At 40.3% G+C, this 27,304-nt stretch overlaps 1 protein-coding gene across 1 annotated transcript in view; it reads right to left on the bottom strand.

The window, feature by feature from the left end:
• Positions 1 to 27,304, bottom strand: part of TMEM178B (transmembrane protein 178B) — a 212,490-nt gene that overhangs the window by 153,574 nt on the left and 31,612 nt on the right. The window contains exon 2 of the mRNA XM_005527922.3: positions 3,034 to 3,147. Within this exon, the coding sequence (XP_005527979.1) occupies positions 3,034 to 3,147 (114 nt within the window). The remainder of the gene's footprint in view (positions 1 to 3,033; positions 3,148 to 27,304) is intronic.

Here is a 27,304-nt window from a genome sequence, read left to right as displayed (position 1 = left end):
CTCAGTGGCTTTAAGGAACAGCTCTGTTGGTTCCTGGAAGATGCTAACCTGAATATAGCACATCCCCTCGTTGCCTTGAAGGTACTGCCATTTTCATTACAAACACAGCCTTTCACCTGCTTTGCTATAATATACCAGATAAGGGTTTTCTGAAGATTTTGGGACAAGAAAACTAAAGAATTAACATCAACATAGCCTCCCTTTTATTGTCAGCTTCCTTAAAACACAAGCCTGAAGTTGAAATGTTTGTTTTATCACCTGAAAACACTTCTGTCCCTTCTGAATACCTGCACCATATTCTACAGTTCAAACCCCTGCCATGAGCACATTCCTAGGTTTTGTGAACACATCTGTAGCATAATGAAAGTGAACCTACAGGAACAGCATAAAACACTTGGAAAAATGTGTGAATAAATATAGACCTGCTCACATTTTCTTGGCTTTTTACTGCAGTAATGCACCTTCATTTCTAAGAGCATCAATGATGCTGGTCTCGTTTTTCAGAAAACAAAACTATGGATCAGGTTTTGCACTCAAGGCCAGGGCCAAAGTGTGACAAGGTAAATGCCATCTTCCTTAAAGACAGTTACTCGCAATCAAAGTTGTCGGACTCAGCTTTCCTCTGCTTCTCTTTTCCTCTCTCAGCTCGTATAGAGACTTGCTTTGTCTAATTAGATGAACATTTATCTCCTGACAGGCAAGAACTGAAAATACTACAATCATCCTTCCCTCTATCCCTGTTTAACCAGAGAAAGTTGAGAGGAAGTGATTGCAGAGAAGACAAGTCCTATTTCCCCAGCTTATACTGCCATAGGCAATCAATTTGAAGCAAAGGTTCCATCTTGAAAATGTCAAACAGAATGAAAAGAAGATAAAATCAAAAATGGTGAAGTCAGCTCTAACCATCCCTCTATGACCAGCTGCTATCTCAGGTTCTTCTAGTACAGCTAACAGCACAGCTAGAGGAGTATCTGCTTTTTGTGCTGAATGGTGCCATAAGGTCCTCAGCCTCAAATTAATTGTCCCTCACCCACTCCTGCAATTCAAGAGAAACTGCTGGAACATCAGTCCTGCCCACCAGTCCAAAAAAAAGGTAGTTTGCAGTCTATGGTGGAGAGCCCTCTCTCCTCTGATCCCCAACCCACTGAACATGCAAAACAACAGATTTCCTTTTCAGGCACCACAGGTGGCTGTCCATACACCAGAAAAAGAAAATAACCGCAACTGAAATACAAATACAGCAAATGATAACAGTGGCTTCAGCCTGGAAAAGGCTTTTTTTTTTTAACTAGGATGACCAGATATTCTGCTTTCTCCTTTCCAGTTCCTCTGAAGTTCTCCAAGATGCCATTTTCCTCCCCATGTTTCTTCAGGAAATACTTTTTATTTTTTTTCCCCCTATCTCATGCTAAAATAATCCATGTCAAGAGAAAGAAGATAGCCAGGCCTGGGCCCTTCTTTTGCTGCTTGTCTCAACATTCACTAAAAGAAACAGAAAAATATGCAGAGCAAAATAATGGCCAGGTTGACTTGGAAATGTCAGATTGACCAGTGTTGAAACCCTGTATATGAGCCATTGCTGAGATAAAGATTAATTTTAGGAAATAATTTTTGAACAGTGAGATTCCCAGTAGATGGTTGCACTGTTACAACAGTGGCAAAACTACACATACACAAAAAAGTATAAACCAAAGCCCCTTCCTGCTGCCCTATGAGCCCTAACAGAAGATGTCTTGGGTGGTGGATGCACTTCTTTTATTTCCCATAGATGAACATTGTTACATCTTACGTTAACATAAAATTAGCACCAGCTGAAAAGACAGGTGGTAGGAGAAAACCTGAAGCAAACTCAACTTTCTGATCTTCTGATTTCAGGGACAAATTAGCATAGCAGAGTATTTTGCAAGACCAACCTCTTACAATCTGCTGAGAGGCATAACTTCAGTTATTCCTTTTCTCTGTCATGTCACAATAGAAATACGTATTTATCCACAAAGACATTAAAAAAAACACAATAAGCATTTAGCAAGACCCTAAAAGGAGGGTCTTGAGAGGAAATAAATTATAATATTGCACTTTCTCTGTCAGAGCTTAAAAGGACCCTCTCAAAGCAAGAGCTACACAAGGGAGAAGTGAAACATACTGAAAGCCATGGGAACACCATGGGCACAGTTCTCAAACTGACAGAGTAGAAGCTCACAATCACCTTTTAAGGTTCTCAAGCAGAATCAGTATTGCCTCAACCCCTGCCACCTCCAAGGAGATTTAACTGCTTCCACCAAAACAGAGCCTCTCAGGACATTCATTGGTCCCCATGATTATGTAGTAACAAGAGAAGTCACAGTGAAATCCCTCCTTGTGAAATTCTACCTCTTGCATTTTATCAGCAAAAACACTTTTCCTTCTCCAAGATGAGAAAGAGACAAGATTTAAGGTCAGCCAACACATCCCAAGGCAATTCCATTCCTGTCAGGTCTTGTCACTTCAGCAAGCATTACAAGTTGGTGACCACTGGCTACAATTATCACTGAGGGCTGAACGCCTTCCCTGTGCCTTAAAGGGTGCAGCGATTCTCTTTTGAGATCTTCAAAGGAGAGTGATATTACACTCACACAGGAGCTGCTGGCAGCAGGGCACAGTCTACAATAAAAGCCAGCAATGAATTCTCCTGGAAGCAGGAAACTCAGCAGCAGCAGCAGCATGAGAATATGCTCACGTACAGAGCATTTCACTGAATTAAAAAATAGGGCATTGATTTTGTTATTCATTTTTGTATTTAACTCAATATTAATCTCTGCATACAAATGCCTTTTCCCCACTGCCACATTCCCATGCCTCAGCAGAATTTCCAGTCGGCAGCAGAAACAGAGATGTAGGTCCTAAGAACAAATCGATCAGTCTGCTACAGAGACAAACCGTATGTGAGATGAGGGCTCTGAGCAGGCCGTCACTCAAAGCCTCTGCTCTCATTTATCAGGGAGCACCTCCCGCCTGCACACGAGGAGAAGGGTGAAGAAAGGCAGAGACACTTACGCAAGGCGTGCCACTCATCCTGGCGGATCGTCTTGGTGATGTTGTAGGTAAGGTTCTTGGGGATGGTGGCTGAGGAGTAGTGGTACTTGATGTACGAGCACCGCTCAATTGCTCCTGGGAAAGGCAAAATGCAGAAAAGCCTGGTTAAATGAATGTAACATGCCCTGCCAGCCATAGGCCAGATGGGTTTGACAACCAAAAAACCAAAGCCTAGGAGCAAAGCAATCCCTACCATTCCTGCTCACTGTGCCAACCAGCACTGTCTCTGACCCACGCCACGTAAGCTCAGATCCAAACTTATGATGCAGGAAGTTTATCTTTCACACATTCCAGGAACCTTTCAGACTGGCTCTGGAATAGCTGCCAGTGTCTGCTTTCACCATGAGATATCTGTGTGGCAAATTACCCCTTCTTTCATGTCTTCTCTGAACTATGAGCTAGCGACTGCCATGCAGTTAACATATAGAAACTATAAATCCACGTCTTAGCTTTTTGTGCAGTCATGATCATGACTCAATGACCATACTTCAGGAAATACACAAAGTAAATGCCTTCGATCTTTCCTTATATAATAAAAAAATAACACAGAAAAATTATACATTTAGAAACTGATAATTTCCTGACCCTTTCTACCCCACAGCAGAAGGACACGACAGGCTACACTGTCTCTTGAAGGTTCACAGACACTTTCACAGCAGGTTCAGAGACAGAATTCATTGGCATACCTGAACAATGAGGTTTAGATGACAACATCAATGGTTGAAATGGGCCATTTTTTTCTCTGCATTTCCCTCAGGATTTCACCCATATTCCATGGAAAAAAGAACCATGTGCTGCTTCTGATGTCTTCTGGTCACATCATTACATCTCCTTTTACCAGTACTTTCCTTCCTGTACAATAATTTCCCCTCTAGGATCTGATCTGCTGGCATCTCTCTGCATAGTTAGTGTCCTTAGAAGAAAGCATCTGGTGTAGTCTGATGCTTTCCATGAATTACAGCCTAGCCAAATTCCACATCTGATCAGAAACCTGTAACAGTGTAACTGTTCTTGTATTGATGAAAGCCAGTCAGGTTTCCTACCTTGCTTTTGCCAGCATTCTCAACTAGCACTGGGTTTATTAGACCTTCTCACTAAGCTGTCAAAGCTCATGAAAGTAATTTTCCCACTAACATTATGTTATTTTGGCTCAGGCCTTTGATAAGTAAATAGGTATCCTTAATGGGATTGGCCATGCTGTTTGTTATTAGCTACCACTAGTCAGAGAAGGAGCAATGATGGAAATGCTTTTATGTATTAAAAATACATTAAGATGAGCACTCAATATAATAAATTAAATGAAACAATGAATTATATAAATAATAAAGAGCACTATACATAAGGAGGCAGATAGAGGACCCTTACTGCCAGCCTGAACTGAAAAGGCAGACCCATTAGCCTTATATCGACAGTTCCACAGGGTGAAATATGCTTTCAAACCACTACAAATACAGGTTTCTACTAGGGGTTGTAAGATACTACTTGGCCTGAACTTAGATCATAGACCATGAATTCACAGCATGAAGAAAACCCACAAAACAAGTTATTAATTACAGCACAGTCTACCAGCATTTTCCAGAGTTAGTGTAGTATAAACATTTGAGGTCCTCATTGTTTGCTTAAGTATTCTTCACATTCTGCCTTTGACAGCAATTAGATTAGACAGAGCCAAATATTATAGGGGGAAAAGGCAAAATATTTACATATGTATCCGCCTGCCCTGACAGCGTGATGGGCTTCTGTGTGAGTCTGCACCATCTGGGCACCAAATGTACGCCCAGAATTAAAGTTTCAAACTAAGAATAGTATTTAAATAAAAAGACAGCTAGTGTGCAAAGAGCTTTAAAAAAATCCCCAAATCACAACCTCACTTTCTTATAGGTTTTCTTATGCCCTTTTGCTCAGTTGCTTTCATAGATTAGAAGCATCAGCAAGAAAACAATAAATGCTTATTTGCCAGAAATTAATCTTTAACTTATCAGCTACCTGCCCAAACAAGAGATTTATATAGAACAGTACACACACAGAGCCAAGATACAAAATAAAAGCTTACAGAAAGAAGAGAGAAAAAATCCTATTCTATTTGCAGCTTTTCTGGAACCAAAAAGGCTAATTTCTAATAAGGTCCATCAGATTTCTAATTCTGCAAAGACTTCTGTTGGTAATGCAGCAAGCTGTTCAATATCACTTCTATCACCAAAGCCTAAAGCAGAAAGAGATTATTGGCTGAATTCAGGTCATCACTTGACCATATCCATAATTTTGGGCTTATGCTTACTTCCTCATAGCTCTAATGAGATTAAAGTGCACAAAGATATCTTTGGAACCACTATCAATCAGAGTGGGCAAATAGGGCATGGTACAGCACTTGGCATGGCAGTTCGCAGAGGGCACTGAAGCCCTGCCAGCTCTACCAAGGGAGCAATAGTGACCACTCAGCAGAAGCAGACAGTATCTTACTGAGAAACTCAACGTTTTCATGGCTCAAAATGACAATGCTTGTGATTGCCTGGCATTTAAACATGAACCACTTATTTAAGCCCACTCTCACAAGTGTAGGAGAGTGACTGTGCTGAGTCAATGCAACTACATCAGCATATTTCTATCTAGAGTTGAGAATAAACTTTTTAACTTAAGGAAAAGGCTTTCAATTGCCTGGACCTGACAATAAAAATTAGGAGAAGGAGATTTTATGGACAGTGATGATTTGATACTTCTGATGTTTCCCTCCTTGTTCCACACAGAAGAGAACAATGTTCAAATGCCTAAAGATCCAAGTCCTGCAGGCCCCTGTGAGAGCAAAAGCAGCAAGGGTCAGAACTATTGCTCTGCTGGAAAGCCTTCTCAGAAAAATGCTTACAAAATCCTTACCATCAGAAGAATTACTAGCTATGCTCACTCCAGTCTTTGGGGTAGGAAGCAAAGCAAGCTTTCTCTTCCCCACCCTCAAATAGGGTATCTGCTATGTATGGAGCATCCCCAGCCTTCAGCACAAACTTAGACCAAATGCAACTGCAGCTTTGCTCTGCGCTTTGCTCCAATATCTGGGAACGGTATTTATAGAGCAAAGCAGCGAGTGGGGATTTTTTTAGCTATGAGCCACCACAGCAAGAGTTATAGCTGGCCCAAGAAACACAAAAACCACCACAAAGCTGCTCCAGGGACAGATGCAATATATCCTATGTTTCTCTGACCAAAGGGAAATGCCAGCTGAAAAACCTAAATTAAAGTACTGACATCTTCCAACAGAGTGCTAAGAAAACGACCAGCAGAAGGATGCAACTTGAACCATGCAGAGCAAACCTCTGCTATACCATCATCACAAGCACAGATGCTCAGGGGATTCAGCAGCTGTTAACTGTGGCTGGCAAACCCCCGTTCCTGCAAAAATCAGATGACAAACAAATTTGAGATAAGGAAACTAGAGACAGCTTCATCCTAAGCAGCTAAGTATTCACAGCATCAAACCTGCACCTCCTCTTACTGACTCACTTAGCTGCTCAGTTTCCTTCCCATATCTGCTGATCATTGCTCCATACTATCACCTTATCATTCCATAATACTTTCTCTTCTCTCCATTACAAGAAAAACTTTTAACCTAGGCCACAGCAGAAATACCACCAGAAAACACTGGGGTTTATCTATTCGATTTTCAGAACATTACCAACTAGCATCCTGATGTTAGTCCAGCTGCTAGAGAAGCTCAGGTACCACTGCATTACTGGAGCTGTAAACACCATGCCAGTAAAGGTCTCAAACTGTTTGGCAATGCAGGGAGTGACTGAACCATTATCCCACTCTAAACAGAAGAGGGTTGTGATCAATTAAGGTCATAGTGCTGGTGTCTAGACTGTATTTGTCTGGTAGGTAAACACACAACTTTTTCAGAACTTTTGGACCAGTATTTCTTCATTACCATTGTGCCCCCACCACTCCCTTAAATATATTTCAGCTCTTTCAAACTGCTCCAAGCAATAATTTTTACCACAGTTAATTTAAAAAATAGAATGAAAATTCAAAATGCCACCAAGGTTAGTTCTGTCCCAAGTTTTGGATCTCAGAAGCACCCAAAGGCATTTCCCCTGGTCAGTTAGACTTCTGCAAAGGTGGCTGGCAAGTTTCATGAATTTACAGCGTCAGTGGGATGGTATAGTTTAGTATTTTTCATAATACAGACCAACCCATCTGAGAGCTAGCAACAAAGTAGTCCCTGATGTGGTCTTTCATCAAACTGGTAACCTGTGAGAGCAGATAGGTGATAGTAATACCACTTCAGATCCAGCCCAAGAGTTACTTGAGTAGTCCCCTCCTGTTTTGAGGACTAGAATATTTCACACTTCCCCCCTGCCTCAGCTTTCAGGGCTGCAGATTGTGGAACCATCCTTAAAGGTTCAACTACAGATGAGCCCAATGCCTGTGAATAAGTTACCTTTGGTAGCTAGAGGACTTAAAGATTCAGATATAAATTTCTACCACACTAAGATTCTTTGCAGAAGTCCCTGTGTTAGAGCAATCAGGAAACTCAGATGCAGGGAGCCAGCAGCTCACTCACACTAGATGAACTAAGGTGCAGCCATTCTAGACTCCACAAGCTAGGACTGAAAGTCACCTTGCACTCTGTAACACGCAGAGATCTGAACCAGAGGGTACCCATTCATCTCTTAGAGTATGCATATTGGTTTCTAAGGAGGATCCAGATGTAAAACTAGTATTTGTTTTACTACATCTCCTGTCAAAGCTTTTGATTTTATGAGCTTCTCTGAAAATACTGGTGTGGATATTTCTGAGCCTTCACTACCTCCAGGCAGCTTTTCCTTTTTCTTGTTGCAGATACCTCTGGATGAACTGTTTTGGAGCAAGCAATTCCAGAAAATTCACCCTTTCTGCTAGTTCCAATTTTCACAAATCTGTTTGAGAATTACTACACAAACATTTCCTAGTAAAACAAGTCTTAGCCTCTGGCTTGCAAACTGCACTCACTACATATATTTGCTCTTCATTATGAGAAACTGCCTTCAGTATGAGAGATTGCGTTAATTCCAGGGTTTGGTTACTGTTCCCTCAATGACTGACTGTCTCCATAGCAAACAAAGAGATGTAGATTGGTCATTTAGCCTCTAATTGTTTCACATTATCTTCAGAAAATCTGTAGAGCAGAGGAAGTTCGTAGTGGGTTGTTTTTCTTATCATAGCAATTCAGTAAGGTTTCCAGAGGCTACAATCATAGTTAGGACCAAGATTTGGTTACAAAAAGCAATTCCATGTGGCATATGTATTGATTGTTGTCTTAAAAGTCTTCTTTCTCTCACCTTAAAAGTTCATTGTTTATTTCTATTAGAATTTTTGCATCCTTCAAACTAGCCCTGGCAATTCAGGTTCAATTCCAGAATTATCAGCTGCAGATGTATGTGCTGCCCTCACTTTTAATCATTTCTTATGAGTTATCAAAACTCTTCCGGAGGTACCTTAATACAGGCAAGACTCTTGCAGTTTCAGCGGTAATTAACTGGTCAAATTAAACCTTGGAGGAGGATAGAAGGAGAAATTATGTTCTACTTTGACCAGCTGCTATGACATAACTGCAATCAGAGATTGCAATCAGCTTGCAATCATGCAATCAGATATGCTGACTAGTTAATGAGCTCAGGATGACTTTTTTATAGGAAAAAAATTTCTACTTTTTTAGAAAATATTGCAGCATCTTTAACAGAAGTATTTTGTTACTTCTGGAGTAACACTAACCATGAAAGTACTGGTTACATATTTTTTTCCAGATCTATAAATACATTAAAACCAAAAATGCAGGAATATTATTCTTCTGCATTAACTGTAGAATTATTTATGTAAAAAGGATTCTGTAGATGTCAACCAGCCCAATGCCCTTCTCAAAAGAGGCACAACTTTGAAGTTAAAATCAGATCATGTTGCTCAGGGCCTTGTCCAATCAAGTTTTAAATACCTCCAAGAATGGAGGTGCACATCCTTGAGAAGCTATTCCGACATCTGACCACCCCTAATACCTAATCAAAAATTCCATTGGTACCACATGAATATTTTGAATAATAGAATACCTCAGAGTAAAGGGCTAAATATCTAGGAAGAATATGCAAGAAGCACCACCTTAATCAACATGTTTGGTGAATATTCATTAACTTATATGCATAAAAAGAAGCCAATGTTCTAATTAACGAAGCTTAACATAGATTTTCAGTTGCAGCATAGGCCAAACTATGAGAACAAGAGATGATGTTTCTTCCTAACTGGTTCTGGCATCATCCTGCACCAAGGTTCAGCTTGATCTGCCAGTAGGATTTGTTGCAACTTGTCCTAGATAAAGTGAAATGACTCCTGGTGCTCATTGCTGCTTGCTGAGAGCTGCCAGGAAATTGGGCTGTTGCTTCCTTCCAGTTGATGAGCTGGAGTTTGTCTGTTGGGTGTAGGACTCAATTACTAGCTCCTAGCTGCCTCCCCTGCAAGTGGATAGAGGTGAACAGTCAGGTTCTACTGACCCTCTGGGTATCTGAGTGAAAGCAGACAGGGATCTGGTCCAGTGCCCTTTCCCATTTGCAGACAGACCCAAGGGTCACACATTGGCAGAGACAAGGAACGTGCCTACAGGAACACGTGACACAGAACAGGAGTGCACTTTTGAAAATGACCACCTGATCACATCTAGTTACTGTGCTTTGGTTCAGAACACAGTGTGCCCTGAGATGATGTCCATTATATTCTTCACAAATAAAGCTAAATTAGAATATGTGCTAATGGAAATTCAACTAATGGTACAAGAGCAGGGCCAGTTTGAAGTAACATACCCTCCCTGATAACACAAAGTGAACATTAGGTCCAAAGCACAAATTGTTTCTTTTAAATTCAAACATTCAAACTCATCATACCACATATCAGGAAAAAAAAAAAACAACAAAATTTCGGGTCACCAGAAAAGTTCTGTACAGCCACAAAACTGTATTAATCTGTAACTTATTTTGATGCCTTTGAAGAATAATTTTAAAACCGTATTTCAATTAGAAGTCTGAAAAACCTTCTTTGAAAACACTACAGCATTTTTCTAAATTTCATAGGTTTTTTTCAGCTGAAACCACCAGCAGCATTAGGTTAAGTTTCACAAGTGGTTCTGTTCCCTTGCTTCAGAAACAATTTTCTACATGAAAAAAACCAACAATTTCCTAACCATACTTAAGTAACTATAAATGTACTTGCAAGCACATTACACACCTATAGACTTCTTGTGGGGTAAAATGCAGAAAGTCTGCAGTGCAGCCAGTGAAAAATGGCAAAAAAAAAAAATATGCCAGTGGTAAATAGATATTTCAATCTACAATCTTATTTAAACTTGCTTTTTACATGTAGATACCTTCACTAGCCACCAAAAAATGCAATGAACACAGAACTTCAGGAAAACATACTCAGAAGATTGCAGCATCCCCAGTTTTACATGAGGGAAAAGCTTGCCTGTATCCACTGAGTTGAGAGCCACTGAAAGGATGAGACATAAAATAAATATTTTGTCCACAAAATGGCACATACCCAGCAAATACATTAACAGAATGTACAGCTTAAAGATTTTCATTAGGAAAGTAACCTTTTTTTTTCAGAGTGAGAGGCAGTACCTTGATGTTCTTTTTTCCTTCCATTTTTTTGTACAGCTCATCTAACTTAACTTCCATATAAAGACTCCCTCAGAGCTTCTAGCTTAGTGGAACTTGTTAGGCAATGCTCAGCTGGTAAGGCAGTCTTGTAAAACCTTAGCAGGGTGGATGGTTGAAAAGATCCAACACTGTACTATCCATATAGAAACGGGGTAATAGACAACAGCATGCCATTCTCATTCTTTCCAAGTCATCTGGGATGAAAACCTGCCAGCTCCCTTTCAGTACTGACCCACTAGATTTCTAGAGATGTAGAAATAATCAGATACAATGCACACATGAGAAGGAAGTCATCCCTAAAGATAATGGATCTCCAGACACAGAACAGCTTTGTCGTGTGAGGGCTTTACGTGACCAGATTCCACAAAGCAACCTCTGCATATTTCAGACTCTTGCACCTACATTTCAATTTCTGTTTCCACATCAAAGTAGCTACATTTTCTTTTCAACCACTGTGTGAGCAAAGACTGAGGTGCAGAAGACATGTGCATATGTACTGAGCAGACAGTAACATTTTCAGAGTAGAGAAAAAATAAAGTGCTTGAGCAGCTTTTGCCAGGCCTGTTCCTCACATGCTCTCTGGATAGCCCAGCAAATAGCAGCTTGCTTAAAGCCACCAGCTGGCAGAAGATAAATATTCCACCCATGATAAGAACAGAATCCAAGTATAAGACCAAAAGCTGAATTTGCATTGGAAAGTGATGAGCTCACGCTTTCTCTCCAGGGACCAAGGAAAGGGGGCTGGCAAGGAAGCAGGAGCAAGAAAAGGGTTATGAAACACTTTTTTACTTCAGCTATTAATAACGGTCTCCAAGCCACAGGGCACTTGAGAGGAGGAAGGCATCTCCTTGCTTCTATTAATCTTTTTGTCCACCCATTTGTTTTGGGCTGGCCGCAGGGGAGAGGGAAGCAGAGCACAAATGAAAAGTTAAGGAGGTTAAAAGGGCTGAAAAATATTTGCTCCTACATGTTTGGAGGCAGAAATTAAATGATCAATAAAAAGTCAGTGAGACAGCAATTACCAGTAAAAACTCACTGATGACCCAATAGCTCATGGAACAAAGCAATATTTCAGCACTGCCATCAAGCCAAAGAAAAAGCACAGCAAAGGCTATTCCACAGACAAGTTTCTTCTATATCAACACGCGCCCTGTGACTCTCATAGTAAAATGCTCCCATGAAGCTTGGTGATGACTGAACCCACTTCAAAACCTTTTTCAAAAGGATGTCTGAGAAGCAGGGTCCCAGATTGCCAAGAAAAAAATAAGGGTGGATCCACTGATATCACTCGTTCTGCTGAGTATCTGTGATCACATGCAGTGAAGTCTAAGGGTGCCTATCTCTCTGCCTTGGAAAGCTATTTTACATGCTACTTTGCAATGTAAATGTGGCTTTCTAGACACATTTAGTTGTCTTCTTAAAGTGAGAGGAACATAAGCTTTTTTTCTGTATCCCCTGTTAGTTTACAAGCACCACAAATAGCTGAGCTGGAGAAAGCATTTAGCTTTCTTGTAGCACTTCAACCTCATGTTTAAACAGCAGAAATCACAACATGACAGAATCATTCAGGATGCTTGCATGCAACATTGAGGAAATAAGGCTGTGACCTAACACAGACAAATCTCCCAGAAGATCCCACTTACAGGGGATCTTACACTTACATTCAGCACTACAGCAGTCTCTTTAAAGAGATCCCTTAAATGAAAGGACTGACATGAGCTATGCAACATCATTATGATCTTTTCATGTAGGCTTTGTCCTGCAGCTAAGTGCAGGGGTGGCAGGCAGTGTTTCACAACTTTAACTAGAACATTAAATTGTGGTGAGGAGAAAAGAGAAGAAAGAATGAAGTTTGTGGCAGGAGTCATATGCTAGTTTTTTATATAATTAAACTAAGGAGAGAGCTTTTTCCTTATGGTCAAAAAGCATTTTGCTTATAAGTTGAAATTAAGAGGTATTTTTCTAAGCCACATGTTATATATAAAGGTGAATTGGCTTGCCTTAAATTTGGGGAGTACACCCCTGTTAGCATAGTTCCCATTTTGCACATTTTAAATTAAAGGTAACTAGGAGAAACCACAGTTTTTGAAATTATCTCGGTTCCAAAAGCTGAAATACCAGCAGGCAACTAGCCTATCAAAGAAATTAGCGAGGAAGAAATCTAGCATTAGCTTTGCAACTAGGCTGGGCCTTTTCCCCATGAGCAGACTCCAGCATGGATAGACCAGAAAGAAGACACCCTGCTATTCCCATAGTCTGTCTCATCAGCACAAGATATAGGGAGAACAGTTTATCCATTGAGGACTCTATTGAGACTTTAAAACTGTGCAAACAGACTGTGGACATATTCCCTCTTTGGTAGAAAAATTCCATCCTGAAATACATCTTTATATTCTAGATTCTCTAAGATTCATAAATCTTTTTTATGCTGTCCCTATTCTAGTTATTTCAAGAAAAAAATTAGGGCACTGTGGCTGGAATAAAGACATTTTCAAGACATCACTTCATACATAAAGTACTTCTGAGACAAGGATCCCCTGCAGTTATTAAACGTATGTGCAGAGTAAAGCTAACAGATGAGATCATCCCTAAGTGAGCAGAGTTTCTCCCTGCAAGTCCATAATGTCTCGTGCCTCAAACTCTACCAACTGAATAACTACTTAGATCACATAGCCTGACGGACAAAAGCTACTAGAACTACCTTAAACATTGAGATTATTTTTCCTGGTGAGTAGAGACCATTAAATTATACAGGCAGTATGTATAATGTCTCTCCAAAGTGAGGAACAGCTTCATGTTTGGCCACACTCTTTCCCTGTAAAGTCATTCCCTGGATTGTCCTTGTTCAAATTATTAACTGGTGAGCCACTACCACTAAATTTCAAAGATACTCCGTCTTCCTTTGTAAAGGAGAACACATTCAGAGGGACAAAAGACTGCACAGCTCACTGCCCTTCCCCTTCAAGGCTGTTGTAACTGGACTTAGTATTGTACATGAGGGCTTAAATCAAATAAAGGCCTTGAGAAATTGAATGTTATGTAGGTATTTAAAAAGGTGTCCTGGAATAGTCAAACAAATTGAAAGACAACTAGCAGAAAAAGGAAAGGAAGATAAAGATCATGGTAAGAAGATCAGACAACTGTACTGTGAAATTCAAGATGAGCAAAAGCACAATTTGGTCATTCTAAAGCCTATGAGACACAGATATTGTTAATCTTTCTACCGCTGCCTGAAATCATAAGTGGTTTCTCCCACCAGAAAGAAATTATTCTTGAAGAAGTATCTGAAATAGGAAAAGTTGGTGGATGTGATCAAAAAATATTTTTCCAATTGACTGGACTGTGCCCTTACTTATCCGGCGATGAATTTTGCAATACCATCATATGCCCTTGTGTACAGAAGGCTTAGGCATTGAGCACCTCTCCACAAATGCTACAGTAATTCATTTCTGGTGCATCAAGTTCTTGCTGCACTCAAATGTACTTCAGTCAACAACTTTGGGCTAGAATCTCAACACTGCTGCAGACACTGCACCAAACAACAACACGCTTCACAGCAGATGAAAATACTGGAAGGATAAACGCCCTTGCATGGGGATAGAGGGAACCAGAAACGGAGAAGGGACCAAACTTCTCTCCAGCCCAAACCTTCCCTTTGCTTATTCCCAGTTCAAATCTGCAAGGAACAGGGAATGCCAATAGCTGCCAGCTATGGAAAACTTAGCAGTGAGATGACCTGTTGCCAGCATGATGTTGAGCAAGGAATTAAGTTATTCTAGTCAAGTCTCAAAGGTATTTAGTATCCAAGCACTTCAGCTAAGATTCATTATATTTCTCTTATAATCTTTCATACTATAATATGTGCTTTAATGCAGAAATAAAAAATAGCAGAAGCCAGCCCAACTTAGGGCAGCAGAATAAAGTAGGGAAAACCCCTATAGGTCTAAGAGCACCTATTATTTTTTTAAATGCCAAATAAAGTTAGATTGTTATAAAATCATGTGACCCTAGCTTAAGCCCAAAGCTGATGTATATTTAAATGTATTAAGGTGTGGAATGAGAAATTTTCATCCCATCAACTGCTGGGCCAGTGCAAATTGGAGGGCAGATTGTAATTTGCTTTAGGAGAGTTTTGTGACATGTCACCCCAGGACATGTTCCCTTGCCTATAACATACCCTTGTCTTTCAATAAATATCATCTACCACATTTTTGCACCTTCCCATCTGAAATGTCAAATCAAATCAGAGGATCACAGTATGAAGATCTCCCACTCACTGCAATGTAAGATGTACTGACCAGGACAAGCTGGACTAAATATTTCTGCTGCCTGTCAAGAAAGATGTAAAGAAAAGACACAATTCAAAGTGCACTGAGAAGCATTAGATAATAGAACTCCATGAATGGCAGAAATAAGCATTGTCTGAAAGGTGAGCACTACACATCTGAGCACCTTTGTCACCACCCAATGCATCCCACAATCCCTGTGCCTGAAAGGCCAGCAGAAACCAACCAGGATTCATGGCCTGAAGTGTTATTCAGTCCTTTACAATTCAAAACCCTGCTTTATGATCCCCATCCTGACAGAAGAGGAGGCAACCATATCCCAAAAGATCCATCACCATGGACCAAAGAAGAGCTCTCCTTCTAAGCACCACTTGAAAGGTGCAGAGCAGGCCTTTAACACCACACTAGTGAAATTCCAATTTAGAGAGAAGGGACTATGGAAACAGGCATTTATTCAGACACTGAAAGCTCAGGATTTATCTTTTATACTCTATACTCCTAGTCTGAGCTTTAATAAAGGCTTGTGTCTCAGTAGCCTCTGATAACACCCAATGGGACAAATGCTGTACAATTACAGTGAACAGAATCTGTGCCCTGAAGGACTTTTGCTGATCTCGTTTAGTACCTCCCCTGTTCATATAGTTCATTTTGTATAATATGTAAAGATAAGACTTGAACTGCAATGTTTGATTTTAGAAATTAAAAACTCCATGATTCAGCATCCTATGTGTTTCTGGACACATTTTTAACTGTACAATTAATTCTAAGCCCAAGTGTCATTATATGTGTTGTATTCTATGAATGCTCCACTTTCTAGTTACTACTCTAAGACTACCTTGCACAGTCTATTTCTCTATAATATCTGAGACTACTTATTAAAGACAGTATTTCTGCCCAGCATTAATTTACATACTATTCTCCTCCCAAGAGAGCATGAGGCTTCAGTTCATTGAGTGCAGGATGAGGTGAAAAAGATCCAGGACGATTCTAAACATGCCTCCACTGGATCATCAGCCACTCTGATGAAAACGATGAAGACAATATGCCAACCTAATAGAAAACACATTCATTGTAAACCATCCAAAACTTTAAGAATATTAAGTTAATGTCATATTTTCTTATCTTCTAGGGTCCTGCTATATCGTATTTAATTACAGCAATTGTGACAAAAATCATAGTAAAGAGTATAGCTGCAAGCTGATCTTGTCCAGAGATTCCACCCACCAGGGTAAGAGGCAAATGCAGCACCAGGAAGAGACTGCATTACAAGCTCAGTGAGTTGTACTTGCAAATCAGTTTCATCAAAAATATTTCTAACTGCAGCCTACCTTAAAGGGAACAAGAGATTAAGATGGCAGGCACAAGGCTAAAATTCGGGAGGCACTCCCAGGACAAGGAGCCTTAAGAAGGAGAAGCAAAACGCCCATCTCATGCTGCAGTAGAAATATAGTAATGATGCTCAAGCGCCAGACTCACTGGCAACATAATCAATACCCCAAACTGAACACCCAAATCTATTGTATGACATTACTTCAATCAGCTGAAGATGGCACATGTCCTCCTCAGGCAACTGACCAGCCTGATCATGCCTAGAGGAAAGAACACCCAAGTTTAGATGGTTAACAGACAGGGTTACAGGGCTTATGCTTGTAGCTACACAATTGGGCAACAGGTATAAAACAAAGAAAAAAGGAGCTAGCAGCACAGAGCTCTAAAAGGAGTAAGAAATAAAAAACAAAACAGCCCAGTTTCTGGAATTTATACCGGTATAATATATGTTTGTATAACTCATTTGCAAATGTGGTAAATTTTACACCTTAAGGATTAAACAGCTTTTCTGAATGTAGCCACAACACAGCCACAGCAGATGCAGGATCATCCCTGCCTCAGTACAGGGACTTAGTTCAAGTAAAATAGTCCAATACTGGAATATCAGTAAGTGAACAGATGTGCAGGATGTGACTTTATCCACACAAAAAAGAAGCCTTTGCCAGAACAACACACAAAGGCAAGACTGGATGTTGACACTTCATAATGACTAAAGAAAAGCTACTTAGGAAATACCGAATCATAGAATAGGTTGGGCTGGAAAGGACACTAAAGACCACCCAATTCTAACCCCCTGCCACAGACAGGTACACCTTTCACTAGGATCAGGTTGCTCAAAGCCTTATCCAACCTGTCTTCAAACCCATCCAGTTCCAGAGCTTAAATATCTTTCTGAGATTCAATAAACATCTTTCCAAAATGAAAGCAAGTGATATAGAATTGTAGAGAATAGCAGAAACAAATATCCAGGTATTATTTCCCACATTCCAGCAAAAAATCTTTCCTACTGGAAAATAACCAAGTTATCTTAAGAAATGAAAAATAACAGTATTCATCTGTTACTCTATAGACTTTCAACAATGGAATAAAGATGTTACTATGAAATTGCATGACAATAACATACTTCAAAGAAGAATACAAAGTACTCTTGACATATAGATAATTAAGAACACTTAGGTTGTCTTGAAAAGGAGGGGGCAAAAGAAAATACCTTGATTCTCTCTTTGGATTTCCTACAGACTTGGTGACATTTATTGTAATCCAAGAGTGCTATGGCAAGGACAAGGAACTTGGGTCTTGGACCAGGTTCCCATGAGCCCAGGTACTGTGTGCTTGTGAAACTAATACTGTCCCAGACCCAATTTCTTCACTCTTTGTTAAAAATTTCAAGTGCTTCTGCATGTCTCCAATATCACACCTATAAGGTGATTTTGTACTGGGGTAGAGAGATGTACTTAAACAGTAAAAAACATAGCTAGATATACTACTAATATTCAAAATCCAAGAACAGACATAACCGAGTGGAATGATCTCATGATGCTCAAATTGTATATGTCACCCACAAGAGTTGTTACTTGAGGCCAAGCCTGCAATTTTATTATTCATATTATACCAGGGCAAAAAACAGAGTCTGAAATAGTCCTGGTTATTTAAAAGATTCAGAATTTTGTACCCCAAAATGAAGTAAGAAAATGCAGACTCTTGAGGTCCCACAAAGACGCAGGACATAGTCATGTAAGCTGCACATTGCCTCTGTGGCAACCTTTAAGCCTCAACTCCTCTGATTTTTCCCAATTAGGATAATTTAAGCCTGAGGCTTTGATCATTCTGGAGCCCTGATTCCATACCATGAAGTACAAAAACAGTAGAGAGGTTTACTTCAAACGGTTGCACATGACCCATGGCAATAATATAACACCTGAATCACTTCAGCACTGGACAGCTCTGCAACTTCTCACCACTGACACTGCAGAACTAGAGAGGCAAATATGCTGACCTGGACATAAAGCTGAGAATGATTTCCCTTCAGCTATTACTCCTAATCCTATAAAGTGAATCTGAGAAATACAATGTGGCCGTTGTGCACAGCAGTTGAAAGATGCCAGTCTCACTTCTAATAGGAGAAAAGCAGACTCACATCACCACTCCTACTAGGAGAATATTTATGAGGAGATTTTAAAATAGTTTTCAAGTTATGCTAGATATAGTCAGTTACTTATCTCTATCTGGAGAATGCTGGTGCCTGCTGGATCCTCAGCTCAGAGAGAGTTAGAAGGGATAGGGACAATCACTCAAGTGACGTTTCAGAAATGGGTACCATCTACTTGCAACAATGTGCGCATGTACAGCTGTGCTGCATCAGAGATGGAGTCAGGCATTGTGAGCAGCATTGCTCTGCCATATCCCTTAAAAGCAAGATGGAAAGTTCTGACAGTATGTTTCATTAGGGTTAGGGCTATGCTACTCCCATCAGTCAGAAGGAAAGTGGAAGCACTGTCCTGCCAGAGTCCATAGCATGTCTTGGCAAGCAGGCCCAGATTCCTGTGTCATGAATTACCTGGTTGGAAGAACTGCACCTTGTTTCAATATTAAAAATAAATATCCCTTTTATTGATTTAACCTTTGGTCCCTTAACCCTGCAGTTCACCTCTCTGAACTGCAAACAACAATCAACTCAAGTATTTAGGGAAGGACAATAGTTTCTCCCTATTTCAGAAAAGGAAGAGTGAACCGCACTATTTAGCATGAACCCATAGCAGATGATAATGAAATGAATTAGCAATAAAAATTTATTTCATGTATAAAAACCTTTTAAAAGAGAAATAAGCCAGGCTCCAAATTACCATTAAAATTAACTTCCATTGATGCTCTGCCAGTGCTGCTGAACAAATATTCTTTGCAGAAGCCGAGTGGATTGATGATTGAGTGGTATCAATTAACATGAACTGTTGTGCTAGTTGCTTCATCTGGAGATCAAAGTATTTTTTTTAAAGAGAACAGAAAAATGCAGCACCAATAAGGTTTCCCCCTTCTACATTTCCATTTCCAGCACCTCATCTCTGGCACAACCAGCATTCTTTTCCAAGCATAACTCTCTGTATTTAAGTAACCATCAACCATAAAGTCAAAACAAAAACTCCATCTTCTAGGAATTAAAGCTTTAAATAGAATGGTTCACAGACCACAGGCCACTGAAGTGTTGTATTACAACACACAGAGCTACCTATGGCCGAGAGATGTTCAGGTGACTGCACGCAGCTTGTGCTGATTTCTGTCACTGTGGCTCCCTGGCAAGATAACAAATCTCTGTTCAAGGTGGCTGCCTGTTTTCCCATACATTTTCAAGCAACACTACTGAGTCTTTCAGCCCTGTTCCTTGTCAAATATCAATTTGAGAGTGTGATGCTTATATTTTCCTCAGCTTATAAACCACCCAGTTTTGTTGATCCATGCCAGTGAGCTGCAGCTGGAGGTATCTAAGCAATAAGCGAGTTGTGACAACAGTGAAGGAGCATCAAGAAGGGGAAGTCATATTGAAAGAATTATGACTGCCCCAGAAACTCACACACATTCTGTCAGGTCACTCAAAACACTCCAAATCAGCAGTCTAGACTGAAGCAAGTGTCTGGGGAACAGTACACAAACTATTTTGGCCTTAGTGATTTGTGCCCAGTCATCAAATGAATGTTTTGTGTTCGACCCAGGCAGGGTAGGACAGGTACACAGGCTCTGTCTCAAGGCTTGGTCTCACCAGAGTTTCTCTGTACTGACTGCAAGTCCCACTGTGACAACCAAATTCAACTAAGTAGTCTACCTGGATCTCCAAGCAGGCAAATTCACTACAACACATTCCAAATGTGGGATGTTAGCAAACACACCTGTTAAAGCCACAGGAAACAGATTCATGAGATTTGTTAATATAAATATCCATATTAGCACAAGAGTTATGCCTGAAAGGAATGGACCGTTTAATATCTAAAGTACTTGCACTGCTTCTCTTTACTCTTTAGGGGCACAGAAGGATCTACTCCAGCAGCTGTAGCCAAATTTGACTTCACTTGGCTCTAGCACACTCTCCCTGCTAAATCCCGAAACACCCTGTAGAGACAAATAACAGCAGGTATGGAAAGGAGTTAAGGAACTGACAAATGCCACATTCTCTTCTGTTTTTCAATGAGGTGGAAAGTCAGTGAAAAAAATACTCATGCTGATGGCAAAAGCTTCAACTCATATCAACAGAGCAAAACTATCAGCTGTGAGAAGGCAGAGATTAAGACTGAAGCCACACCTGAAAGAAACCCCGAAGGTACAGCCCCACATTTTGGAGTCACCCAAGAAAAAAAGAGCCTAAATTTTACTGCTTCATATCTATATCTTAAGACATTTGTAGCTGGGATTATACACAGCAGTTGCTTGCAATAGCAGAAGACTAGACCAATTCAGCAGCTCCCCCTAGTCCTGCACAGAGATGTCAGGAGAAGACAGTAAAAATTATCTGTATTTCTTGGACATGAACAGGGAAAAAACACAAGAGTAATTAAACATTTTAATTCTCCTCTCTAAGTTCTGCCCATATGGCCTCACTACATTATTTGAAGTACTCTCTACTCAGCTAACATTTTTATTAAGAATAAACCACCTCTAGCCTCCATTCCACTTTAACCATCATTACCCACCCATAAGACTTGCTCAGCACAGCCACTGAAAGTCTTCTGAACAGCAGAGCTACACTGCTTTGTACAACAGAGCAGCAGGGAATACTTTAATTAGTGTTTTCTTCTGAAGGGTAAAAAAAATATTCTGAAATCACTTTGCCTGGCAACAAACTGCTTCTTTCACACTATTGGAGAACTGAAACTGAATCCTTCTTCATGTACTTTCCTTAGTTTAATTTTTTCGTTCTTTTGTTTTGCAGATTTGCTTCTATCATGATGAAAGCTACACAAAATATTACAAAAGTGATGGAGAAGAGAATGTCAATATTAAGGGAAATTAAATTTTCATTTATCCTGCAAAAAGAAGTTAGACAAGATGGGTGGGAACAGCCCCAGTGGAAAAAAAAAAACAAACCTACAAATTCCTATATTTCTCCAGATTTCCTTTGCCTCCTTCACAGGGTGGCTCAGTTCATTGGCTCTGAACTCAGAGTGAAACAGAGGTCACTTCTACATTTCAAAGCAGGTATGGCTCACACACACACACCAGGGCCAGAAATCTTCACATGGATCAGGTTCTGGAGCTATTCCCCTGCCAAGCTGGGCATCCAGTCACCAGCATTTCAGAAACAATTAAATACATGTTTTCCTGCTATGCAATGAAGCACATTTCAATAACATTCTTGTGTACTTATTGAAATGTTTTCCACTGGAAGATCTCCAGAATGATAAACATTCATTAATCACCATAAAGCTGCATGAAAACTACATCAAATAGGTGATCAAAGTCAGAGTTGGAGGCCATTTTATGTTAGGTCAACGTCATGCTGCTCTGCTGACACACCGCCAACTTGCTGTGAGCCATTCCAGACCCAAAATTACCTTTCTTGCAAGAAAACGCTTTGGCCAACAGCACCCCTGCATTTGCCAATCATCCCAAAAGCTCTGGCTGAGAGAAGAAAGGGCAGATCCAGGCATCCATGAACTGATAAGCCTCAACTAGCTTAGCAGCTGAGCCAGACCACAGATTGTCAGCACAAGTGACCTTCAGGCATCTCTAAGGAAAGCTCATGGGTCCGGGGGAGGAAGGAAGGGCACAGCCAGATCCCACATTTTCCCACAGGCCATGGGATCACAGATCTACAGCTCAGCTAGTTGAGTTGCCCACACCTCAGGAAAAGATGACACAAACCTTTGCCATGGCAGCAGGTGGCTCTCACTGCCCAGACCTGACACAAGAGGTTCTCAGTGAACAGCCCAGAGCGTGAGACTTGACTGGAGTTAACAGAACCCCAGAACACACACTCAAGGGCTAGTCTGTATTGAAATAAGGATTTTGACATGATTTTTGCAATAAAGGTAAGATTTTTCCTGAAAAATCGTACTAGCAGAAAAGCCAATATACTGTGTTACAAGCAAACCACTTGATACTAACGTAGCTTATTTTTGTTCCAGAGCAGGAACAAGCTATTCTATTGGAAAAGCTGGAGTTGAAATAAGAAAACTCAGACACCAACATTTTTTACAATTAGAGAAATTGCTAACACATCACTAGGCTGTTTGAATTTTATACCCATGTGGAAGAAAAGACTTGAAACTCCATTTACAGAGAATTTGCGCTGCAGAGTATTGCTGTGTCTGATGCTCAATCAGAAGAACGTAGAAGTTTGGGTACTTTCATTTGTATACATGAGTATTCGTACATATGCACGTTTTAATTAAGCTTTATTAATGTACTTAGTCTATTTTCTCACTGTAATTATACAGTTATGCAGAAAAACATTCAAAAGCCTAGATGACTCAGGAGTTTGACAGCAAGATATGAACTGCCAAATTTAGTCAACAGTACAAACCCAGCTACCCAGCTTAAATCAGTAATCTGGAGCAGACAGTCATTTAAATACAACTCTGACAAGTTTTATCCTTTTTTCTTTGTTAATTGTCTGCTAACAGGCTACAAATAAAATCTGAAATTTATTCATTATTCAAAATGATTCATAAATGTCTTCCCTGCCTAACCCTCAGCCTACAAATATCTTAAGCTATGGCTGTCACAACTAAGTAAACAATTTGCAATTCATGGTGTAACTTATGCAATGAATTTCTACACCTTATGTAACCAGCTTGAACAGTTTAAAGAGCTGACAAACACAGCATACATTTTTAATTGCATACTCCCAGTTAACAGTTGGGTGGTTAAAGGAATCACCCTCCCTGGAAACACAGTGCCATGTGATTTAGGTTGCAAATACCAGATCTTTTGCTTGAGAACATGCTTTGAGACTCGCTTTCTTTGCCCACACCAAATGAAGTAGGCAAGCCTTCAAGCTATAAATGCTTTTCCACACATCCTTATGCTGTTGTAGTAGTATTAAAAGCTTCCATTTTAAGCATGATTTTATAAAATTCAGAAAAATACAATTTATTCTATCTTCTCTAAAGTACTGTAAGATCTGGAAAATGCACATTTACATGGAAGCTACTGCATTCTTCCTAGTGCCATGAAGTGTGCCTATAAGCTCTGCATCAAGGATTGGGGTCACACTAACATGGGCTCCTCTGCTCCTCTGCTCTCTTCCTGATGCTGCACTCCACTGCAGGTGTCAAAACTAAATATATGAAACTACATTGCAGAAGATGGCTTAAAGCAGTTCCTCAAACAAATTAAAAGCTTCAGACAACCTGAGTTGACTGTCTCAGAATTCAATTCCACCGTTTATCACCAGACTCAATTCTGTCTTGTACTGAACTAAAATTTTACATTTCAGTTCATTATTAATCATTTTTTCTATATGTTTCTCCAAACTTTGCTCTCACTGAAGCCACAGAGTTTGATGATCTCCTGTCTTGCCCTCCACTTTTTTTTGCCGAGGTGCAAGCCAGATTTCTATACCATTAATAGGGCTCTTAGAACCCTTTTAATAGCGTGTTAAGTCAGGAGAAGGAAGGCGACTTTAATGGGGCTACTACTGAACATGAGTAAAGCTCTGAAATCTGGCCCTACTGATTTAGCTTTGAAAAAAAAAATTAACTCCTAAGCCAATCATCCCAGCGTCCCAGTTTTAGTGTTCTTTGATTTCCCTCAGTATTGCTTTGATAGAAAAGTTAAATATTTCTGTGCAGCCAGGCAATAGCTATCAATAGTTCTGGAGCGCTCTGATGCTTTGCCCCACTTATAACACACTTTAAAATCATGTCAGTTTAATATGTGTTCTCACGCAGGTTACAACTCCTATTTTTCACTAAAAGGAACTATTTCTAGACAGGACTGCCCAATAGCAACAAGAGCTTTACAGGAGCCCAGGCATGAAACAGCAAGGCCCCTCCATGAGGGCATTGGCATCACATCTCTGAAATATTTCTTGATAATGAGTATAGGGCAGTGGTGAATTTGATCCCAGGACAGTTGTCTTAAATTAAAAAAAACACTTTTCATAGCCAAATAATCAAAGCCCTCCATGTATTTTGGTCTGTTTTTTCATATTTCTGCCAACTTCCAGTACAATACTTTTACAGAAATATTACTGAAAATTTCAATATAACAAAAAGGAAAGAAGAATTTCCTTATAACAACTTTAAAGATTTTTAAAACATCACTGAAATTTAAGGGAGGAAAGACCAAAAAAAAAAAATAAGCCTATCTTGAACTACCAAAAAAAAACCTACCTAAAAAGTCTGGTAGTACCTTTCCACAACTATGTTCTCATTTTTCAGACAGCTCTCACCCTTGGGACTCCGTCTGTCCTCAAGATTTTTCTTTACCAGTAGTAACTTTACCATGTTCCTGATGATTTCCCCTGGAGGTATAAACAGCCCTGTGTACTCCCCCTGTCAACACACACACGTACTTGCATTTCCTTCCTTCCTGCCCATGTTCCACCGCTATTTTAGTCTATTTTTCTGTCTAGACAAATTTTACAGCTATTTGTATTACTGTGCTATCCTAATAAAAATACCCCTGTGCAATCTGCCATCACTGTGCCTGTGCCACTTAAGATAAATATAAGTACGCAAAATAAAGCTGAGAAGGCACATGAGCCTCATATCTTTTGGATATACAAGAGTCATACAAATATGAAATCTGAAAGCAGTTATTGCAGCCCTTCAGAGTAGGATTTATTTGACTGTTTTCTGAAGAAAACCCCCACAGTATAGATGATGGTCCAAACAATCCCACCTCTAGCAGTATATCCCAGGCAAATGATCTTTCTAGACAAGACCATAGCACTTACAAAAAGTAACATCAAATTCTGCATTATGAGCCAACTGCAGAGCAGTAACCTTTTGTATTTTACCAACACTTCCCACAGTATTTTGTCTATTAAGACTCAGCTCTGAGGATGTAGCAATCAAACTCATGGAGGACAGCAGAAAACCTACCCTGAATATCTGGGTATTGATCAATAACCAGAAGAAAATTAAAATTAAGCCAGTATTTGTCAATCACATATGTTTTATAAATCTCAATATTTTTTTGAGCTAGATTGATTTTTTTTCTGCACATTTGGAATGGATGTTGTCAAACAATGCACAGAATAAAATTCAAATATCAATGAGAGTATTAAAATTTAGACCGTAGACATAAATCCTGCATGAAAGAGACAGCCTTTATAATACTTTTGCCACTTATAATATTCCTCTCAGCAACACCTGGCACAAAACAGCAGTTATCCCCTAAAATCTCACATGAAGTGATATCTACCACAATAAAATACATTTAATATAATCACTTATAATACATAAAATGTCAATTCAATTAGACTGCCACCATTACAGCTTCCTGGTAATAATTTGCTCTACAAAAGTGTGACTCTTCCTATTTGTTACTCTAGGGGGGAAAAAAGTGGTGATACTGCACTATGTAAGGGACCATCAGAAGGAAAGAAAGCTGTCAGAGTCACTGGTTTCAGCCTATTGAAGCTCACAGACCTATGAAGCACTTCAAATGGAAGTATGGATCCCTAAATAATGAATTTAAGCCTAATGGCAACAGCCTCACTTTTCTCATTATCTTTCACAAACCCGTAGAAATAGTTCCTGGACCCATTGGTCGAAGACCATTACTTTAGGGCAGAGAAGAATTACATGCTGACACTCACAGTACTGCTGACTGAGTCATAAGGTGAATAATTACACACTGCAGCAAAGCACAAACTCCTGGGGCTGGCCAGTCCGAGGCTCTGTGCCAGCACACAGGGACCTGTGTGAGTATGACTCCAGTAAGCAGAGTCAGTGCAAGAAAGGAAACTACACACAGGTGTTAAACTGCACACAGCAGTATTCACCAGGTAAGTGACTTAAACAAGGTTGCTGCTTGAAAGTTTTTAACTACCACCCTCTCTTGCAAGTCAACAACCCCACACATTCAAAAACCCCAAACTGAAAACACAACACTAAAGAACAGGAAGAGTCTCATTAACTCAACTGAACACATTTTTCCTGATCCCTTTGGCCCTTGAAACTTTTGTGGGAAAGTGTTGACAAATTCTCTGTTGTTTAAATTTATGTTCACTTACTCTTAAGTAAACATAGACCAAACACACATTAAGCACTTTTTCCCTTACTGCTCGCTCACCAGCTCCACAGGCCCAGTCACACCAAGTCCTGATGCCCTCCAGACCCAATCATGGATCCATTGTGTCCTGCCAGGGATGCAACAGCTTCAGGGGAAGCTCTCAGGCTCACATAGACCCCAAGCTAAAGCCTCCCTAGATTGAAAACAAAGAAGCTGAACATCCAGCCTGCATGGGGACAACTTCACACGCCACTGGCTTTGTTACCAGGATCACACAGAGCTGTTCTACAAGCCAAGCCTGCATCACCAAACCCCAGCACTCCCCAGGGGGATGTCACTGCCTTAGGTGGCTCAGGGAAGAAACCCCCACAGCTCCTCCTAAGAGGTGATGATCCCCCAAACCAACAGCCAAGTCTCCACAGGCCAAGGGAAGAGCCAGGAAAGAAAAAGATGCCATGTTGTCCCACAACTAATGTGGTATTTTCTCTTGCTGCACGAGCCATGAGGACATGGGGGAGGTACCCGCAGCAGGTCCCCTGTCACCTCCCAGAGCAGGGAAGCTCCCCATCTGAGGAAAATGCCAATTCTGTACCAGAATTCTGTACTGTAGCAGAGCTGCACTCCAGGGCACACAAGGGGCCTCAGCCAGCCGCTGCTTTTGCTCACACGATCTGCCTGCAAGAAGAGCACTACCCAGTCCAGGAGATCACCAAAACCTACCCTGCTGGTTTGGACCACAGAGGCCACAGTATCTTGGTCCCCAACCCACAGGGACAC

This window comes from Pseudopodoces humilis, chromosome 5 (assembly GCF_049639895.1).
Source record: "Pseudopodoces humilis isolate 2021_Gansu_Grassland_sample_001 chromosome 5, ASM4963989v1, whole genome shotgun sequence".
NCBI classification, from domain to species: Eukaryota; Metazoa; Chordata; class Aves; order Passeriformes; family Paridae; genus Pseudopodoces; species Pseudopodoces humilis.
Note: the sequence above shows the minus strand (reverse complement) of the source record. Positions and strands in the feature narration are given on the sequence as shown.